Source organism: Xiphophorus hellerii, chromosome 11 (assembly GCF_003331165.1).
Source record: "Xiphophorus hellerii strain 12219 chromosome 11, Xiphophorus_hellerii-4.1, whole genome shotgun sequence".
In the NCBI taxonomy this organism is placed as follows: Eukaryota; Metazoa; Chordata; class Actinopteri; order Cyprinodontiformes; family Poeciliidae; genus Xiphophorus; species Xiphophorus hellerii.
The window spans coordinates 25508956-25529648 of NC_045682.1; the positions used below are offsets into that span (position 1 = coordinate 25508956).

General features: G+C 36.7%; 1 protein-coding gene and 1 long non-coding RNA gene across 2 annotated transcripts in view; both read left to right on the top strand.

The window, feature by feature from the left end:
* The first annotated feature begins 2580 nt into the window (after positions 1 to 2580).
* Positions 2581 to 20693, top strand: part of nsg2 (neuronal vesicle trafficking associated 2) — a 32971-nt gene continuing 14858 nt past the window's right edge. The window contains exons 1-3 of the mRNA XM_032576864.1: positions 2581 to 2919; positions 3160 to 3331; positions 14623 to 14733. Coding sequence (XP_032432755.1) covers positions 3203 to 3331; positions 14623 to 14733 — 240 coding nt within the window. The 5' untranslated portion in view covers positions 2581 to 2919; positions 3160 to 3202. The remainder of the gene's footprint in view (positions 2920 to 3159; positions 3332 to 14622; positions 14734 to 20693) is intronic.
* On the top strand, positions 15700 to 20324 carry LOC116728622 (uncharacterized). Its single transcript, XR_004341006.1, has 3 exons — positions 15700 to 17355; positions 17768 to 17923; positions 18848 to 20324. It is a non-coding gene; the product is annotated as an uncharacterized LOC116728622 (long non-coding RNA).

Here is a 20693-nt window from a genome sequence, read left to right on the forward strand (position 1 = left end):
AAATTTCCTGGTGGATTTACTTTAAACAAAAAGGCTGGATAAACACCAGCAGATGAAACGGCTCCTTAAATCATTACTGACTGTGGAAGGTTCACAATAATCCACAAGCATGATCTTAGAATCTGATCCTAAGATCCTAATTTTAAATTTTTCAAAATTGAATGCAACATTTGTTTTCATCTGAAGTGGACCTTGGACCACTCAGCTACAGCACAGTATTTCTGACATTGAGTCTGGTTCAGATCTTAACATGAGGAAAGTGACAGTTTGTGTGTGCAGACTCCTCTTGGGGATTAATAAAGTATTCATCATCATCATCATCCTTGTCAGTCTCCAAACTCTTCAATGGACTTTGCGTCACAACCCTCCTAAAGTTGTCTTCACTGTTACTGGAGCACTTTATTCTACCACACCTTTTCCTTTCACCCACCTTTCTGTTGACATGTTTAACGTAAGGCAGCTTTAGCTAAATCACAAATATTTTGTGATTTACTCTATTAAGGAAGATGTTTATGATTCTCTGGGTTAGGGATATATACTGTATATGTGTGTGTAGAGACAACTATTAAAAAGTTTCATTTTTTTGAATGGAGTTATTAAAATAAACTTCCTTATAGTAGTCTAATTTACTGAGAAAAACCTTCCCATTTTGTAAATACCAGGTTTTGTCAAGATGCATGTAAATGTCAGTTTTGTTTTGTAGGCCCCCATACTGATGCCTTCATGCCGTGTGAAGGCTTAAATCAGACTGACTGTAGGACCCTGTAATTTTATGACTGGTAATAAATGAGTGGAACTGCACTCAAATCATAGAGGAATAATACCTTCTCATTTATTGGCATCCCTGGTAAAGATGTGTAAAAAAAATTGCAACTGCATATTCCACATATGAATCGATACGTACCAAAAGACATGTTAATGGGGAAAAAAAAAAAATCTAATACACCATGAAAGCCACCACTTGACTGTGTGCTTCGGCTGCAAAAACGTTTTCCCCACAATATCATTTTTCAGCCAAACAAATGCTTATTTTCTGCCAGCCCAGAGTCTAGACTACTCAGCTTTTATTCATACAACTAAAGTGCTTAGTCCAATTTTTCAAAGAAGGAAATCAATACTCTATTTTTTCAGAGTGAAAAGGCTGTCCTCCTTATTCAACAATGTCATGCTTCAGTTCTCATTCAGATACCTTAGGATGGTTTGCCAGAACATGTTTGCTCTTTTACACCTTCACAGTTTAATTATTTTTGGAACTCTGTGGTCACAAGCAGTACAGAACTGTTTGATGGTATAAAGACTAAAGGGCCTCTTGTTTAGTTGCTGTCAAAACTATACCAAGTTTTGGTGCTTTGCAGAAGAATTTTGACTTTTCACACACAATCTCACCACATATCTGAACATATACCAGTATATGACTCCATTGCAGCTCAGTTTGTAAACACAGAGCTGTTCTCCTGCTGAAAGGTGTATTTTTGGCCCAAGGTTCAGGTTTTTGGCTGCCTCTAATAGGTTTTCTTCCAGGATTGCCCTGCATGTATCTCCATCCAGTTTTTCTGCCCTCGATGGAAAAATGCATCTCCACAACATATATTGGTGAATATATTTTCTGCTACCATTGGTAACTCCTCCAGAGTTAGTACGGGTCTATTTACTGCTTTTCTCACCAATAGTTTCCATCCCTGACAGTTTGGTAGGTTTGCACTTGTGGTATACTGTGTTCAGTTTTGGCTGATAATTGAGAAATACTCAATGTCCAAAGTTTGGGACATTATTTTATTGCCTAACTCTCCTTTAAACATTTCCACAATTTCATTCCTGTCCTGTCTGTTGTGCTCATTGACCTTCATGCTGTTCAGTCATGTTCTCTGACAAAACTTCTGCAGAACAGATTTATTTATAATTAAATTTAATTAAGTCATAGACAGATTGTCTATGACTTGATTACTTGATTTTACTTTGGGATGTTAGCGGAAAGGGGGCTGAATGTAAAATGCCTGCTGCACTTTCCAAATTTCAGTTTGGACCTTCAACCTTCTATTTAATAATTATGCCCCAATTTGTGTTGGTTTATGGAATCCAATAAAACAAACGTGAGTTTGTGGATGTCAGATGTCCAAATAAGGAAAAATTAAATGTAGTAGGAATACTTAAAGCAATATAACTCAACACAAGGTCTGATGTTACGCTTCTCACAGTCTGTAATACAATAACAATATCGCCAGATGGCAGTGTAGGACAAAAAGTAAAACTGACACAACTCACCTGATGTTGATTGCGTTTGGGTTATAAAGCCTCTATACACATTCCTAAACCTACGAATAATTGAAAATATATATACAGCTAGCAATGTGTGGATTATGAACAGCTGAAGTATCCATGTGATGTGAGAGATTTTCAAAGTAAAAATCAGCTGGTTTTTTTTTGTTTTTTTTTAGTTAAAACATTTCTATTTTTTATTTCATCATCTGAATTTAAATTAATTTATAATAGATTTTTTATTTTTTTTTCTTTTGTTCCATATTATTTTCCAAATGATTCCACCTTCCCGATGTAGAATCTGGAATTTACGAGGCACTGTCAAATGCAACATTAATTTAGCTTCCACTTTAACCAAACAATCGAGACCGGGGGATTAAGAAGGCGAAACATCCCTCTAGCGGCCAGCAGCTCCAGCGGGTGTAGCTCCACGGAGAAGAAGAGGCTGTGCTCGGATTAGGGGGTTGGGCTGCCTTTGCTTGACGGAAACCCGCTGCCAGACATCCAGCTTGTCCTCGGCGGCGCAGTGTTGCTTTCCCGCAGCATCAGCAGCAGCGACACCGCAGCGCGGCTTCACCTGCTCCCCAGAGCTCCATCCTCTGGTCCGCACTCAGCGCTGCCGCAGACCAGAGCAGGAGGACGGACAAGGACGAACAGCTCGAAGTAAGTGGCATCACTTTTCTTGGCTAAAACGGCGGTGAGAGAATGTATAGTCTGTTTTTCCTCCAAAATAAAAATCGTGCGTAAAATGTCCATGTTTTTGCATATTATCGCAAACCCAGAATAATTTCTGCCTGTAAACAAATCCACAAACTGACCATATATCTGTGACTTCTGAACTTATTTCTCTGTGTTTGTTCCGGGGAGCATAAGATGTACTGGTTTTTTTTGGTTTGTTTTCAGGAGCAGCTCTTGAGGGAAATAAAGGGATACAGCAAAGCTGACGATGGTGAAACTGGGGAGTAATCTTCAGGACAAAGGGGCCAAAGCTGTGAGTGTTGAGGACGGCTTTCAGAATGTGCCCCTCATTACTCCTCTGGATGTTGGCAGCCTCCAGAGCCAAGCACCTGACAAGGTGAGACACGTACAGCCCACCAGCTCTGTGGGTTTTATCTGTGTTTGTGTATGAGGGACAGCAGAGCCGGCCTGAGGTACAAGCAAACTTGGTGACAGCTGTGGAGCCTCACGGAAGATGCAAGTTTATGTTTACAAATAAAGTAGCTGAAACAAATAAAACAACAACGCTGTCAGCAGCGGAGATGCTATGGAGTTTTTCCAATAACTTCAAAGAAAGTAACAATTTCAGTCTTATCCTTCATAGAGGTGTTAAATCTGACTGAAAAAAGGAATAACAAGATTATCTTAAGTTATGCACTGAAGCACATATTCCTCTCTATATTTTGTGATTTGTGTCAGTTCCATGATCTTGGTTGATGCATTTAAGAATGAATAGAAAGCAATTTGAGTTTTTACTTTTGTTGCATTCAACAAAGGGGGCAACACTTACAGATCAGAGCCAATCAGGGGATAATTGTCCAATTCTGACAATTATTCTAACATTTGTCTGGACATTTTCCCCCACATCTACCCTCTATTAATCAGGTAAAAACCAGCCGGTTGTTCTGTGCTTTGCTTCGTACCGAGAATCTGTTGAACCTTTAAATTACTGGATCTGATTTTACCCAATCGCTAACATTTGGGGGTGATGTATGCAATGTGCCAGCCTGATTGTTAGGGAAGATACGCTACAAAGCTTAACAGTGTGAAAAGAATTTGTTTTATGACACCCCTAGTTTAAAAAGTATTTATGGAAATAACCATAATCTACAAATCGTTTGTGCTTGTTAACTGCAAGTACTATTATATTTTTTTCTGATTCTAATTGGATTTATTTTAGTTATTCACATTACCTACACATATGTGACTGAAACAGAATGAAGAAACACTGATTTGGACGGCTGCAGAAAGTCTGTACATGATTCCTAAAAATATTAGGAATATTAACAACCACTTCCCCCATTTATTGTCAATTAAAAGTTCTCCTGTAAAATTCACCTTCGGCCAATAGGAAAACTAGATCATTTGCCAGGAAAACTTTGTCCACCTTGTTTGTTAAGAGAAAGATCAGTGACTGGAACCAAATATGACTAACATTTGCAGTAAACACACATGAACACATACAGTGAGTTAAATTAAAATCATCCATTCGTGAAAATTATACTCTGGAAAAAAAATATGTTGACAAATCTATAAAGCCACTATTATATCTTACCCATTAACGTTATTTATTTGTTAAGAAAACTCAAGAAAAAATATAACATAGTGAACGCCATTGGCTGACACGTTTTTATAGCAAAAATGTTGGAGTTTCATTATGCACTTAACAGAAAAAGAAAAAAAAAAAAATGTTCCTGACCGCAGAAAGGGGGGAAAAAATAAAATACTGTCAATAAAAGGACGGTTGCTAACTCTGAGGTGGCTCAACAGGAAGTGGACCTCCAAATGACATTCTGCATGGGACCTCTTATAACTTGGGCCGGCCCAATTTGAGTGATTATGTCAGGGAGAGCTTTATTGGATGTGCATCTGTCTGTCTGTTTCTGTTGCCATTTAAGTCGATGTTCTTGTTCCATGCCATCCTGAAACCCTCTTGACTAGAATAACCCCTTCCTCCAAAGTACTTACACACACATTAACACACACGCCTATGATGTTTGATTCATTCACACGTTCATTCATCTCAGCTGTCTCCCGGCTGTGTCCTTTGTTTTCCAGCTGAGATTAGGAGACAGATTTGGTGCCAGACAGCTTGTCATTTATCATCCTGACATGCCATAGTAACTCCGCCGCCGCTCGTTAATCCAGTCACCATGGCGGTGGAGGAGAGCCGATTGGTGCATCTATCTGCGGGGTTGAGACAGAGAGCTGTGCTGATTGCACATTATGGAAATGAATGGAATGAGGCAATAGGCAAGCTCATTATCACTTTCAACACATTTGGAGGCTTTATGTATGAAATGTGTTTCAGTGTTTTACGACGTTCCGTGCAACACCATTATTTAATTTTTCAGATGCTTAAATCTATATTTTTACCTTTGTGCTACTCATCAGTTTATTGAAGATATTTTTTTTCCAACTTGAAAAACTTTAGAAGCCTGGAGGTTGTTTGCACTCCTCAGTCAACACAGCATCTTCATTATCTTCAGAATGTGAAGTCATCCTCAGCCGGGTGGCTTTAAATATGACAAAGCACTGGCATCAGATAAAAAATATGGCATATTTGTCTGTAGCCCATTTTTCAGGTTTTTTGTTGCTTTAATGTGAGTTCATTCAGTGGGCAGTTGGTGTGGTGTTTCCTGCTTGTAGCTGGGAAAAGGGAATCAATTTTATGTGCTTTGTGTTGGACTGTACTGCAGATTTTCTCAAGATTTAGATGGTTACCTGTATTTTGATTGGTCAGGGCTGGGGCAGCAGAGGAGGGACTTGCCCAACGTGCCATTCATGCAGAACCTCCATCAGTGAGCGTACAGACAACAGCTAGTTTAATTTGTGGTATGACACATTTATCAGAAGAATACTTTTCAATCTTCTTTGGTGCAGGTCTTAGATAATGGCTATATAATTTCAAATTCTTACCAATAAAGAAATTTATATTTTATGCTGCAAAGGTATGCAACATTCTAAATATCGAAATAACTGATTCCTGTAGAGAAAACAAACAATTCATTTCTCATTGTGTAATGTACCCTTCGTAGCCATAAAATTATGAACACAAAGTCAGTTTTAACTAAATCTTGCTTTTGCAGACCAAAAACCAGTCACCCTTCAAGGCAATTGGCTCAGTTTTTCAATGTTTATTGAATTTGTTTTTTCTTTTTTTTTACTTTTAGGTTGTTCAGTGGTCATTGTGACCTTTTATTGACTAGAAAACATGTTTAGGTATAAATAAATCTGTGTGTAACAATAAAATTAAACATTGGATTCATGGGAAGGTGATCCACAGGAAACATGGATAGTCTGATGGACGAACAGGAGCTTTTTCAGTACACAATATCAAGATGGATCCTCGAGGAATGCCACAACTTATCACCACTGTTTTTTTTAAAAAACTTAACAGGAAAAGAAGCACTATTTCTTTTCATAGCTACTAAGAGAAGCAAGTAAAAAGTTTGGTTAATTAAAAATGAAAAAAAAATAAATAAAGAAAATAGTAATAACTGTAGAAGTTGACAAAGATATCAATAGCATGTATAATTTTTCTCATCAATATTTGAAAATAATCTAATGCTTTGCTCTTTATTCAAAATGATTGTTGTTGTTTTTTTTCAGATTTGTCTAAATTTGAAATATTCCTTAAATAACAAAATCAGATTCAAAACAGAATAGATTTTGATGTAAGTTAGGTATTTCGCCAAAAAATAATCCTGGATTATTATAATAAACTGTGTGCACAAGTTTGCCTGGAACATAAAGGTGCATATTATATGTGCTTGCATCATTTCTACTGATCTGTAATAACACACACACACACAAAGAATTGCATAAGAAAGAGAATATAAAAAAACTACTTCTACTGAGACTTCTTTTCAGAAAAAGAATCTCCAAAACCATTTTGCATGCAAAATTGTCAAATTTTTAATAAGCTGGACATCTGAAGATGGGTTCTTAGTATTTAAGCTTTTCTTTAATCTAACACAATCATACAGCTGCTGTCACAGCGTGCAGAAAGTCAGTGCAAGGTCTGAACCCACATTTATTCTGCTTAGGGAGCCACCGTCTCTTTCCATTTCAGAAACCTGTTCAATGACTTGTCCTTCAATGCACTTACACACTTGCATTCTTACTCACAACAACAATTGCTCGCTTCCAGCAGCGTGCATGTTGAGTGCAGCCATGTGGACACATGCAAGTGAGTGTGTGAATTGCATGTCGATCATGTCTGCAGCGACCAGTTTGTAAACGGACATCAGTCAAACTGTCAGTCATTCCCCGCTGATTAAATCAGTCCCAGCAGAATCAAGAGCAGCGAAACTGCAGCCATCAGAACCTGAATATGCTGTGTAGAAATATTCATGTTGTTGTTTTACTGCATTTTTTTTCTTTCAAAGATTGCACTTGTTTCCTGCTTGTGAATAAAGTTGCTCACAGATGATGCAGATATTGCATGCCATTTCTCTGCTTCACAGTAAGAAAGCTGCTGGTCCAGACTCTGCATGCTGATGCATGTTTGTCCTTGCACAGGACACAATGAGAGTTGGAAAGATTATTTGCCATTAAGTTTCTTATTTGTCAGCAGCCTTAATTGTTAGAATTTGTGCTCCTAGCAGGGAGAGCATGGATGCAATTCAAGGCAAAAAAATTAATAAAATTAATCTGTAACTATACAAAGAATACAGAATGATAACTGAGGTAAGGAGGAATACAAGTAACAACACTCCCATAATTTATTTGTTCACAACGACATGGACACGGATTCAAGGTCTTCCACAAAGTCACAGCTTAAGAGACACAAAATAAGTTTTGTTAGGATTCTTCTGCAATGAGGAGATGCTGAATTAAATGTCAGAAACGGTTTACTTCCTTTTGTTTTTGATAGGTTTGTCACATTTAAATGTTTCAAATCATTAAACAAAATTTACTGCCAGACAAAGGTAGGCTGAGAAAATACACAATGCAGTTTTCAAACAACGACTTAATTTTTCTAGGTAGAAAAATCCAAACCAACCTAAGCCAGTAAGAAAAAAAATAATTGCACCTTAAACATAGTAACTGGTTTTCTCACCATTGGCTGGAAAAAATATTTTTGTGAACTTTGCATTACTAAAGAGAAATCTTGGCCCTCTCTTCTTTTCAGAATCCTTTTATTTCAGCCACATTGGAGGTATTTTAAAGACATGCAGTTTTTGTTTAGGTCATACCACAGCATTTCAATTGGATTCAAGTTTGGGCTTTGATTAGGCCATTCTAAAAGCCTTTAAGAGCTGGTCTTCTTGGTGTTCTTCAGACCATTCTTGTCATTCATTAACCATGTGAGCTTGAGAATACGGTCACAAGCTAAAGATCAGACGATCTTCTTTAGTATTCATGGTTCCATCAGTTACAACAAGCTGTTGAGATCCTGGAGCAGCAGTGATCAGATCATCCAGATCGTCCCATCACTACATTTAAATGAAGGATTGATGTTCTACTTCTGATGCAACATCTTCCAAAAATACTCTTTTGCCTCATCAGTCCCCAAAATATTTTCTCAGAAGTGTAAAACATCAAGATGTTCTCGTCTCTTACAGCTTTATATCATGTCGATAATCTAAATGGATTTTGTTTTATATGTGCTTCATTCATTTTTACTGTGCCTTAGTAAAGTAGAAAAGTCTCTTAGTACATTTTGTTTTGTCAATTTGTTGACTAAAAATAATGTGATGGAGTATTTTGGATTTTATTCTAACCTCTCAGAGCTTGAACACCAAAGTCACAATGAACATTGAAAAATGTAGTGAACACAAATTTCTGTATTCAGAAAATGTTCATTTTCTGCTGTCTTTCATTCACGGTTTTCTCATGACCACTCTTTTTGTTTTTACACAAATCCTACATTCACCCTTATCATGCTTGCTTTTTTCTTAAGGAGAATAAAAATATCTAACTCTTCTAGTGTTAAGTACTTTCCAGCTGTACTTGCTAAAAATGCTGTGTGCTGCTCAGCAGGTTATGGAAATTTTTGGGAACAAAGCTGCTAGAGATAACACTGAAGCTGTGACAGAAACCTGGAGCAATAAACTAAGCAGACTGTGAAATAATAATTAGAAACTTGTTTTAGCACTTCATACAGCCAAAAGGAGGATGCTTAATAATTTGTGGAATTGCTTTTCAGTGTTATTTTGGTGTTCTTAATATATTTTGACCTTAAACATAACAAAAATTGGAATGTGCTCCTAAAAGTAAATCATTGGAATAAAAATGTCAGTATTGCTAAATTCAAGGCAGTTTTTTGGACATAATTTAGAAAAATAAAATTGATTGTTTATCTACTTATCTGAGACTGTTGTTTTAAATCTGCCCTCCAAAGCTTACAGGGATCATTTCTGGCTCACATGATCAGTCCTGGACCTCATATCACCCATTTGGTTCTGAGCAGCTTTACAAACACACACTGCCTGTGGAGGACTGCGTTGTAGCTGCGGTATATTTTCTCATGGTCACTCAGTGTTCTGTATTTAGATAGTGTGCAACCAGCAGAGCTGCTTTAAAAGCTACTCTTACTCCAGGTTTGTGCTGCTGTGCACTTAGAGACTGATTAATTCCTCTGATAATGGGAGAAGCCAAACTGCTGCTTTTATTTTCCAGATCAAAAAGGCTCACCGTGAGAAGCCAACAGTGCTTCAGGAAGTTTTCCTTCTTTGAACGTTATTAGTCAGGTTTAAAAATGTAGAAAACATTTTACATTTATTGCCAACGCTAAAAAGATGTATAAAAACCTTTCAAATTAATTAATCTGGAGATGTTCTTCCCCCTGCATTACAATCCTCAGTGTAATGTGATGGGCAAAAAAAAGAGACCTTACTCTATCCTGTTTGTTGAATTTTTTAAATTACTTTCAGAAGTAATAATTTAAAGCCATTTCTTGATTTTTAAAAATCACATGTATGACATCAATAGCATTTTGTTGCCTTTCCTACTTTTTGAAGAGTCGAAGTGAAATTAACTTTTAGGTCGCATCATATTGATACCACAGGGAAACAGGACATTATGCATTGCTAAATAAAAGTTTGTATGTATGAAAATTACATACTTCAAACATAGAATATAAAAAAATAAAATGCTAGTTATATTTATTTTAATTGGGTTGTAGAGGTGACACAGTAATAAAAAAATTTATTTATATGATCTGTTTTTGTTTAGGCCACAACAATAATATCCTTGAGGTTGTTCACCCTTTGTAATGTTTACTATGAGATGTTGAGAGTGCAATATTCAAGTTATCTTTACTTTAAGGCCTATATCTTTTTATTTACTTTCTTGTGGTAGCAGGTTGTGATTTATGTCTAGATTCTCTACCTCTAACTGGAAACTAATTATGATTGCAAATCCAACATGAGTGGATTTGCCATTGTGTAGAAATACATGTACGATTAGATCAGGCCTTCTTGTCCGTATTTGCTCTGAAACGTGACATGTTAATATTTACGTTCTGAGCTCCTACCAAAGACAAGCAACAACACCAATGTCTGTTTGTAGCTCTAATCAAATAAATATGACAACATAAAAAGAGCGGCTGATTAAACATTAATCATCTTTGATTAAAATATCACTTGATCCTCTTGGAACTTGTTTTGCAGTGCTTCAGCAAAGAGAGATTCATTTTTTTTTTCTTATTTATTAAACATGTTGTTTATACCTTTATTCATAAGGAAACAAAAGAATCCAAGATGCCAAGAAAAAAAATAAAAAGATTGTCTGCAGCTGTCTTTCACACTGAACCTTGCCAAAAACCTACACTCCCACAACCTGCTCTCCAGGGATTACAGATAAAACAGCAATCACTGCTGCAGCAGTTCTAAGGAATAACACACTGGGAAAGACACAGAAAGAGGAATTCTGATGGATTTCCTGCAAGAAAGATCAAAACTGAAATAAACATATACAGATAGAGTTTTCTTGTAAATGTAAATTGTTCTCATCTTTATGCCACATTCTCTTCTCAACTTGTTCAATTACACAACTGAAACTTTCAAGGCATTTTAAAGGAACATCTAAATATTCTTCATCAGCTCACTGCATTGAAACACAAAGTATTAATACCCCTTCTGCTTTTACATATTTTGCTATGGTACAACCACAAATCTATTTTGTTGGGATTTTATGTGACATGCAAATACAAAGTAGCACAAACTTATTGAAAAGAAGGATGCATAGTTTTCAGTACTGTACTTTTTTACAAATAAAAATATGAAAATAACATTTGCATTATATTCAACCTTTTGATACTTTGTAGATCCATCTCTTGCAGATAGTACAGTCTATTGTGGCATGTCTGTTTAATTATGCAAATATCCAGGGACTGAAATTTCATCTCATTAGTCTCATTTAATCTTTTGCTAAATGGTTTTGGTCAAATTGCAAATGGATCTTTGTGTTCCTTTCTTTAAACAGGGGCTTTGTTCTTGCCATTCTTACATAAAGATAATTCAACCTAAACTGCAAATCTATGCACATCCTCCAGAGTTTCTAAAGATCTTTTTGGGTGTTTTTTCCTCAGTGATCTCCTTTCCAAGCCTGTCAGTTTAAGTGGACAGCCCTGTCATCACATTAAAATGACCAATTTGTGCATTTATGTTTTGCGGTCCTAAGATTTCTGCATGTTTTTGGTGTAAATCATGCCTCTCTAAAACAAATTGAAATGCATCTCCATTTCTTACAGAGAAACATTTAAAGGTCACATGCTTTCAAGGTTTTTAAAATAAACATTACTCATGAAAATTAGATTCTCCAAGGCTGAAGTGTTGCTTGAGCCGCAATCATTAGCCTACCTTTTCTTGATGTTGGACCGTAAGTCTTGCTGGCAGAAAAAAAAACGAGCAGATAGTCAGCAGCCGTGCAAGAGATGAAAAGACAGGTAGGACAATTCTTTGTAATGCAGCCAGTGTAAGGCAGCAACATCAAAAAGGTGCAGTGGGGGAAACATTGTGGTGATTGTTGTTTGTGAGATATACATAGTATTATTGAGCCAGGAAAGTGTGTAAAAATATCAGAAAAAAATAATAACGGAATTTCTAATATTGCTTTCTTGTTTTGGATCTTCACATCTTGACACACCTGATAAATAAGGAATACCACATGACTTTATTAATGAGGGTAAGATAGTCTTCTTTTGTGCTGATGTGGTCCACTATCATGGATGAGAGCCACCTTAGATCTATGGGTTTGTTTGCTGTTTCCGTCTTTTTTCTAATCGCTCTAAAAATACCCTGCTTTAGTATTTGTGGGGCAGCTTTTCAGGCATTAGTTTGTGTTTCAGAAGGACCTATTTTAGGATGAGATTAATGGTTGTAAATTAAAGGTTGCGTTTGGGTGGATTTAATTTCTGTTTAGGAACCAGCTCCAGTATTTCTCTCAAACTGCAGGAATTCTGATTCTTTTTAATCTGTGTCTTAAATCAAGACACATGTAGACGAAGAAAGCTATGGAGAAGTAAAGAGACCAGAAAGAGCAAATCCTACAGGAATAATGATACAAGCTAGAGCAAAAAAGAACTAAACTAAAGATATATCTAGGAGGCAAAACTCGGGGAGTAGAACTAAAAAGGTGCAGATACATTTAATATTTCAAGTTATGTGGCAGTGTAGTTCTTGTACATCTTCCAAAGGTTTTCTTTTATCTCTAAAATCGAATAGAATGTCTTTCTGCAACAAAAACATGAGTTGAACTTTGTCTCCCTTTGGTACTTGTTCAGTTTAGGCATCAAATGGCTGCATGGCATTTGAACAAATACTTTTCATCCAAATAAAGGGCTTTAAACAATACCTACCACATGACTAAAAAACTGTAGTAGTTTTGAAACATATATTTTATTAAAAGTCTTGGCATAACTTGATACTACCATGCCTTTATTGGAGTTCTGTGGTTCTCTTCAAAGCTTGTTTATGATTTTGATGAAGTGATGGTGTAGTGACTGTAACAGTTCATTAGATTTGTTTGGATTTTATTAGATAAAAATATTACTATGCTACATAGACGATTTACTCACCTTGCCCGCTAGATGTTTAGATTAGTTGTTCTTCAATTAAAATACATTTTAAAAATCTTTATAAGGCCTTTTTATCGAGAAAAAGTAAAATATTATGTAAAAATAGCAGTTATGAGGTGTGGCATAACGCTAAAGTTGTAAAACTCTGAATATAGATTCCTGCAATGAAGCAGGAGAACAGCATGTTGTTAAAGACATTTTTTCTTTTACAGATTTAAATGAAAACACTTATTCTCCAGTAAATCTTTCCTAATGTCCCTAGACTTTATCTAGCTAGTTAGTTATTACAGATGACTTATTATAGCTGTTAATTTAAAGTACCTGTAAGAATATTTACAATATCCCATCAGTAGAATAGCTAAATGTATCTATATCTCTATTTTGTGTCCTTCAAGGATATATAAACAGCGAAAGCTGAACTAAACCCACAAAATACATGTGCTCAGGAATGACCACAACGAAAATGTAATTAATAACTTTAAATATGTCTTTTGACATCGTGTACTGAAAAAAGCTTGTGTTCATAAATTGTTGGTTTTCAGAACAAAGTGGGACCCTTCTAATCAGAGAAGGTGGTGCTGGTGGCTAAAGATGCGTGAAAATGAGCTAAAGTTGATTGATAGCCACTTCACTGGGTAATAAGAAACAAAGGAGTGAGACTTGGAGGTGGGGAAAATGTAATGAAACAACATAAACCCCATTGTGTTTGAAACCTGAAAGCTCTGTGCATTTTGTTGTGAAATGACTTCAAGAACGAGAAAGTTGTCATAAAAAATTAGACATTAAAAATGGCAAGCAAGGCATTTTGTGCTGCTGTACCGACAGCCACGGGGCTTCTGCGCCTCAGGAGTCCGACGAAACGCGCCGCATTCACCTACTGCAGCTTTCAGCTTTCAGATAGCAGCATTGTGGAGCAAAACGAAAGCTTTGTTGTTCAGATAGTGGAGTCGGTTTGTGTGCACAGCAGTTTCTGGCTTTGTCTCAAAGTGACAGTGAGCTGCTTAGCAGCAGCACAATCAGCCACAAGGACACTGAGACATTGGCCTTGTTTTTCTTTTTTTCCTCCACCCCATTTTCCTTTTCTGTGTTCAACATCTCTTACCCCAAAATCTTGGGGATTACTATCCAGGGATTGCAAAACAGCAGCTTAAGCACTGTGTCCATTTCAGGATCGCAGTGGTGAATTTTCATCATCTATAATAATGAGGTTAATTATTGATAAATGTTCCCTGATGTCACATTTCAGTCCTTTCAGTAAATGAAATAATACACAAGACAAAGAATAATGCACATATACTCATACTTAAGGGCAAAAGACAAGTCATATTTTATAAGCTTCAATAGAAGTCATAGTGCAAACTTTATGCAGAAAGAGTGCAGACCAGGATTTGAACCCAGGACCTTCCTCCACTCAGCAGTTCATGGAATATAGTTGACTCATACTGTTTACTGTTAACTTGTTGTGTTTCATCCAAAGTCAAATATTTGTGCTGTAGTGTTCATATTTAATCCATGTTTTTCATATGTTGATTTCTAATCGCAACATTTCTGAGATATGAGGGGGTGTCATTGTATGAAAAGTGTGAGAAAAATTATGTTTGTGTGTTGTTGTTTTTTTTAAGGTGGTGGTGAAAACTCGGACAGAGTACCAGACAGAGAAAAAACGGCTGAAGGTTCCCAAGGTGGAGGAGTTTACTATCAGCTTCACCGATGGGGTTTCAGAGAGACTCAAGGTAATAAACATTACATTTTATTGTTCTTATTCTTAACCTTTGGTATTACAAAAAATATAGTGTGTTGTTTTCTCCTACAACAATCAAACTTTAATAACTGAAATATGTAATAAATAATGAATTGCAGGTACTACAGCTATAACTGTGAAGGTCTATGTACAGATGTTTCACTCAACCAGCTGCAGCTAGGTGTCTAAATACCGTTTCATTGGACCAGTCTGATTTTGTTAAATTTGAAATGCAAACTCTTCAAAGAACAGCATTTTTAGTCCAACCAAAGAAAAATAATTTTTTTACCAATAGTTCACTATCTGCTATTAAAATTTAGATGTGACTGTCTCAACATTACAAGTTCAAAGCAGACCCTGCTGCAACTTATGGTCTTGTACTTGGATCTTGAGGGCAATAAGGTTAGATATTTATTAGGTAGGTGCAACAAATTATGCTATATGGAAAGAGTGGGTGAAGTGTGACACCATGGTGTCGTAGCCCAGGACAGAGATATTGGAACAGTCATGTCATTGTGCTTTCTGATGAGTTGGTATTTAGTATATCAAGTGTGTATAGAAATGGACTGAATAAAAGCCCTGTGGTGCTCCGGTGTTGATGGAGGAAATTGTGCTTGAGATCATTAAACAAGGTGTGGATGTTGAGGTTATTCAGATTCTGGTGCAGCTAAATGTATTAATGTGTCATATCGGAAAAAAAAAAATGTTGGCAAAAATACATTTCTGTCTTGGTTTCTCTGTACTTATGTGTTTTGCAAATCATATTTTTTATCTCTGTTTTACATCTCAGTGGAAAAGAGTAACACATGTAACTCCAGCACTGTGTGTGTGTGGTGTGTTTGTGTGAATCACACAGTCACTGTTCCACAACGTCTGCATGACCCAAAACACTGTCTGTTAGGTCTTTCTGTCGTCACGGGAGACCAGAGAGATCTCATGTTGTCATGGCAGCAAAAAAAAAAAAATCCCTCCATGGCAACCCCGACAGAGAGCAAAGGAGGAAAAGTGCGTGAACAGAAATGCGCAAATGTGTAAATGATAAGTGTAACTCTCATCTGAAAGGTCTGTCAAAGACAGAGAGGGAACAATTACAAAGACGGCATAAGACATGTAGAATGTGCTGGTGGAGGGAAAATGAGGCTTTTTCAAAAGTATGCTTCTTTAATTATATTATCTTTGTCTAGTTATGTTAGAATTTAAAAATACGTATTTTTACTGAACACTGCCTTTCAGAAAATAAAGGAATGACCACGTTTGAGAAGCCTAGTATGATGTGAGGGGTTGGCATGACTCCTTAGAGAGCCGTTTATCTTTTAGAAACGTTATAAATACCTCCATCTGTTTTACTGTTATTGGCCTCAGAGCCATAAGAACAATAATATAAAAACACCAACTCTGAAATAACAGCAGCAGAGCTGCATTACAAAGTTATATTGGTCATAAGACACCAAAGATTGCAATGTGTGACTTTCTTGGATCCATTGGGCTGGTTATCGTGTTGTGATGAACGGCGTTTGTATCAGTGTGCTTCGACCTTTTCAGTGCAAACCTTTTTTTTCCTAAACGGTGCTTTTTAACCACAAACATGGCTTGAGATGCAAACAGCAGTAAATCCAAAAATACCCTAATCCATTTCTTGTAGACTTGTGGATACAGCATATTTGTGATTTTAATAAACAAGGGACTGATTTGAACTAGGACGCATAGCAAGAAATATCAAACACCCTTTTTAGGAAATACTGAGTGGACCATAGACTCCTGGTAGAAAATATTTTTGGCCTGTTTAGAAGTTTATTCTGTTTTGGATTTGGTGGATTAGGCTATCTTCTCTGCCTTGTCGCACCACATTCGTTTTAGTGTGGCAAAAATGCATTTCAGTCTCTGTGATTTTGTGCGATGTCTCTTAGTTTTTGTTTGCTGAGCTGAACCGTTTGCTTCGCTTGACAGACGGAGCTGATTCTGCAGGCACAGAAACATCCACAAACGTAGTTCACAGAGCGACGCACGCCCTTCTGTGCAGAACAAACATTTTCAGTCGAAATGCTTGCATGCATATCTTCTCTCTCTTCAAAGTCTTGCAGATTGTGTTGATGGATGAAGAGCTCAGATTGTGAAATGCTCTTTAATCTGCCCTCCCTCTCCATCTTGTCTCCCAACACTTTACCCGGCTCTCGTGTCTGTCTTTTCACTTCATATGTATCTCTGCTGGCAGGACAGCTTCCTGTTTTAATCTTTTTCTGTTTAATTCCCCACTAGAACTGTTACAGTACACTTTTACTTATAGATGATACGTCATTTTTACTGACCTTAACCACTTACTATAGAACAATCTTCAATGGCAACCTTTAAACCTCTAAAAAATCGGTGTCAAAATATAGTAGGAAAGCTATCCAACTTTCTTCTTATCCATTTCACCAGATCCATTCATCCCCAGTTCCTCTATTTTTCACAGTAAAACTTCTCCTTATAGCAAGCTGAGTTGTCATTGCTTAAAGAGTCCTTACTCTCTCCCTCCTTTTCTTGATCCATAAGGGAGGACAGTCTCCTTGATTCGTCCCTTGCCGCCTGTCTCTACTCCTCTCTTCCTCTCTGTCCCTCTTGATACTCCCAGCAGGTAGAAGCTGTCTTTTCTCTCCATGTATTTTTTGTTCCATATAAGGCTTTAGAGGAAACAATTTCCCACCTTTTTAAGAATCAAACATTTAAATTGAAAGCTTCTGAATTTCCTGGCGTTCGGATCAAACCGAACTTTGAGAGATTCTTGTTGTCGATTTGTTAACATACTCTAAGAGTACTATGCTTTTAAATCTTTTGGGAAAATTAAGATAATGATGTCATGACTTTGCAAATGTTGCATTTCATTACATTTTTTTCTACATTCATTTAAAAGAAACTCATCAGACACAGCTTCCTTGTGTGATACCATTATAGAAAAATTTTATGAAATCAGAAAATCTATAAGGGAGGTATTAATGATCCTCTACAAGTGTAGTTCATCCTTGGATATAATTTTCATATCCCTGAAGGTGCCTCATTCATCTCTTAAAACAATCACTTGGAATTCCTGTGGATCTTCGGGTTGTGGATGTGGTGGGATGCAAGATGTTCGCATCAACCAGAAAACAAAAGCTAATGGCTTGTGAAGCTGTTGACTGAGTAAGAGTGTCATCATCCACAGTGAAGTAAGTAGCATTATTTGAAAAGCAATCTTAAAATCAAATTACAGTTTGTAAAAGCACTGAGGAGGAAAGACGTTTATTTTTGGAAACATGTCTTATATGCTGAATAAACAAAACTTAAAGTGTTTAGCAATAATGGCCATCAATGGAGGACAATAGATGAAGTTAATGGACTTCACAAAATAAATAGTATCATGAGCAAAAACGTATTATGAGACAGATGAACAAGAAAGTCCATGTTAGTTTGATTTATTGTCAGTGAGAAGACAAGGTGCTTCTTATAGAGTGTATGTAAATATGTGGCTTCGACAGTGCAGTCAACAGTCTCTGTGGCTGACAGTTTACAGGATATTACTATGACAAAACCACAGTTCATGTATTTTGTCTTTAAACTAAAAATCCTATTTTATTATGAGAAACAATTTGCTACTTGGTTAATTATTAAGAAATATCAATCAACATCCATGCACGCTGCCTTGATATCTCAGAATTAAAGTCAAGTCATTAGTTGTAGTTATTTTAGATGACCGTTTTACAACTACATGAAATTTGCAGTTTATTTGTCAATTAGAAAATTAAATGAGTAATAGAAATAACACTCAACGAGTAGAAAGGAGGAAACGGCTAAATTTAATCTAATCTGGATTTTGAGTGGAAATTATAAACCAGCATGACCTGAATCCTTTGTTTTTGTTTTTTCCATCATTGAGCCAACTTAAGCATTTCCTGGCAATATTCTCAGCTCCTGCAGTCTGTGGTTGAGAAAATATTTTGCTATTTTTTTAAAGCCCTATTACAGACTGTAACACGCTAACAAATAATTGCAACCGCTGAAACTAAACATCCTACATCAAAAGATTAAATAGCAAAATGCTTCTTTGTGGAATATTTGATTGGAATTCACCTCCTTTGCTGTTTTTTTTCCAGACCGCTGACTTTCCCCTGAAGCAAAAGCATAAAATTGTGTTTCAGAGGCAGGAACACAGCACAAGGTTGGTGCTGCAGGGCAGGGTTTAAAAGATGCAATTGTGAAGGTTTTGTGAAAGGCAGATTGTATTTGTACTTCCATTTCTTTTAACTGTGACCAAAATTCACCATATCTACACACACATGCACACCCCCGCGCACCCCCACACACACACACATATGTCTTTCTTAACCTCTAAACTCTATTCACAAAATGCTTCTTTGTGGAATATTTAATCATAAATATTCCACAAAGAATACACCTTAATCATAAATACCACTTCTTCTTATGGAGTCTGGGCTATGGGCCCCAGAAATGGGGCCCAAATTAAAATATTTGTTGCAGAAATTAACCTTGCAATGTGAGAAGTGCTGAAACACACGCACTTGAAGTTCATACAAGAACTTACACATTCACACTTCATTTTAAATCCTTGTACACCTTTCACTACCAAATCTGACACCCCGGACACACCAGCAGAAGTTAGTGAGGCTTTGCAAGTAGCAGAGACAGCCATCTTCCAAAACAATTATCCCATTATTACCTTCACTTTTACTCTCTGATAAAAGCTTTTCTGCAGGCTGCCGCCTCCACAAAAGGCCTTCTCTGTTCATCAGGTTGAAGGTAATTACCGCTGTAGGTTGGAAACCGTACACATTTTCCAGTTCCACGTATCGCGCCTGCCTGCTCTCTGTGGATGACTAACAGTGCACTGATTATAGGGAGTGTTCAAAGCCTTCATTGGATTTCAAACACCCACACTGATGCACATATGCGTACTCTCAAATGAACAATAGAGGAAAACAACACCACTAGTATTACTAGGATTCAAATTGTTCAAGCAGAAACTGAACTTTAGAGGATATTTAAGTACTTCTGAGGATAAGAATAGCTTTCTGTTGGTTCTGTAAGAGAAACATCGTACATCAAACAACTGAACTTAAAGTTGTTTGATGTTCAAAAGCACATATATCTTATTTGTTTTATTGAATCTACAGTATTTAAGATATAATCCAGAATTTTCTCCAGCAGATACCTAAATGAGAAAAATATCTCTGAATATTTGAAATAATGAACTTCCTTAACAATTTGACAAATGTATTTATTGAATCTTGTTCTTATAGAATTGAAAATAACAATAACAAAGGCAAGAGAAGAATGAATAATGTAATAAGAGACAAGAATGAAGGGAAACAAATCTGAACTGTTTTGTAGGTTGATGGTCTAATTTACAAGAAAAGAACTTGGATTTATGGATAAATGAGGATATTTTATTGCTACTGAAGCTGAAAAGTGTGGAAGAAGAAAGTGGAAATAGTAGTAACATTAGTTACACTGGTTGTGATGAAACGAGGAGACAGTTGCAGTTGAAAATGTTTTAAATTTTGGGCGTGCTGTGGTGGCGCAGGGGATGGTGCGACCCACGTTTGGAGGCCTTGAGTCGCCGTCGCGGGTTCGATTCCCGGACCCGGCGACATTTGCCATATGCCTTCCCCCTTTCCTGTCAGCCTACTTTCATAAAAGGGACACTAGAGCCCACAAAAGACCCCCTGGAGGGGAGCAAAATAAGAAAATGTTTTCAATTTTTGAGGTAAAAAAGTTTATACATCTGTTGCAGAGGGTAGTGGAACATAAGTAGAAACGGTGTAAGGGAGTTGAATAATCTTACTAAGTCTGGAGAACATGGTATGTGAATTTCCTTCAGCAGACTGGATGAGGGAATCATAATAAACAGATTTTGTACTAGAAACTTTTTTTTGTATTTCAACAGGTTCATATTAAAGTTACAAATATTTTTGGGCCAAA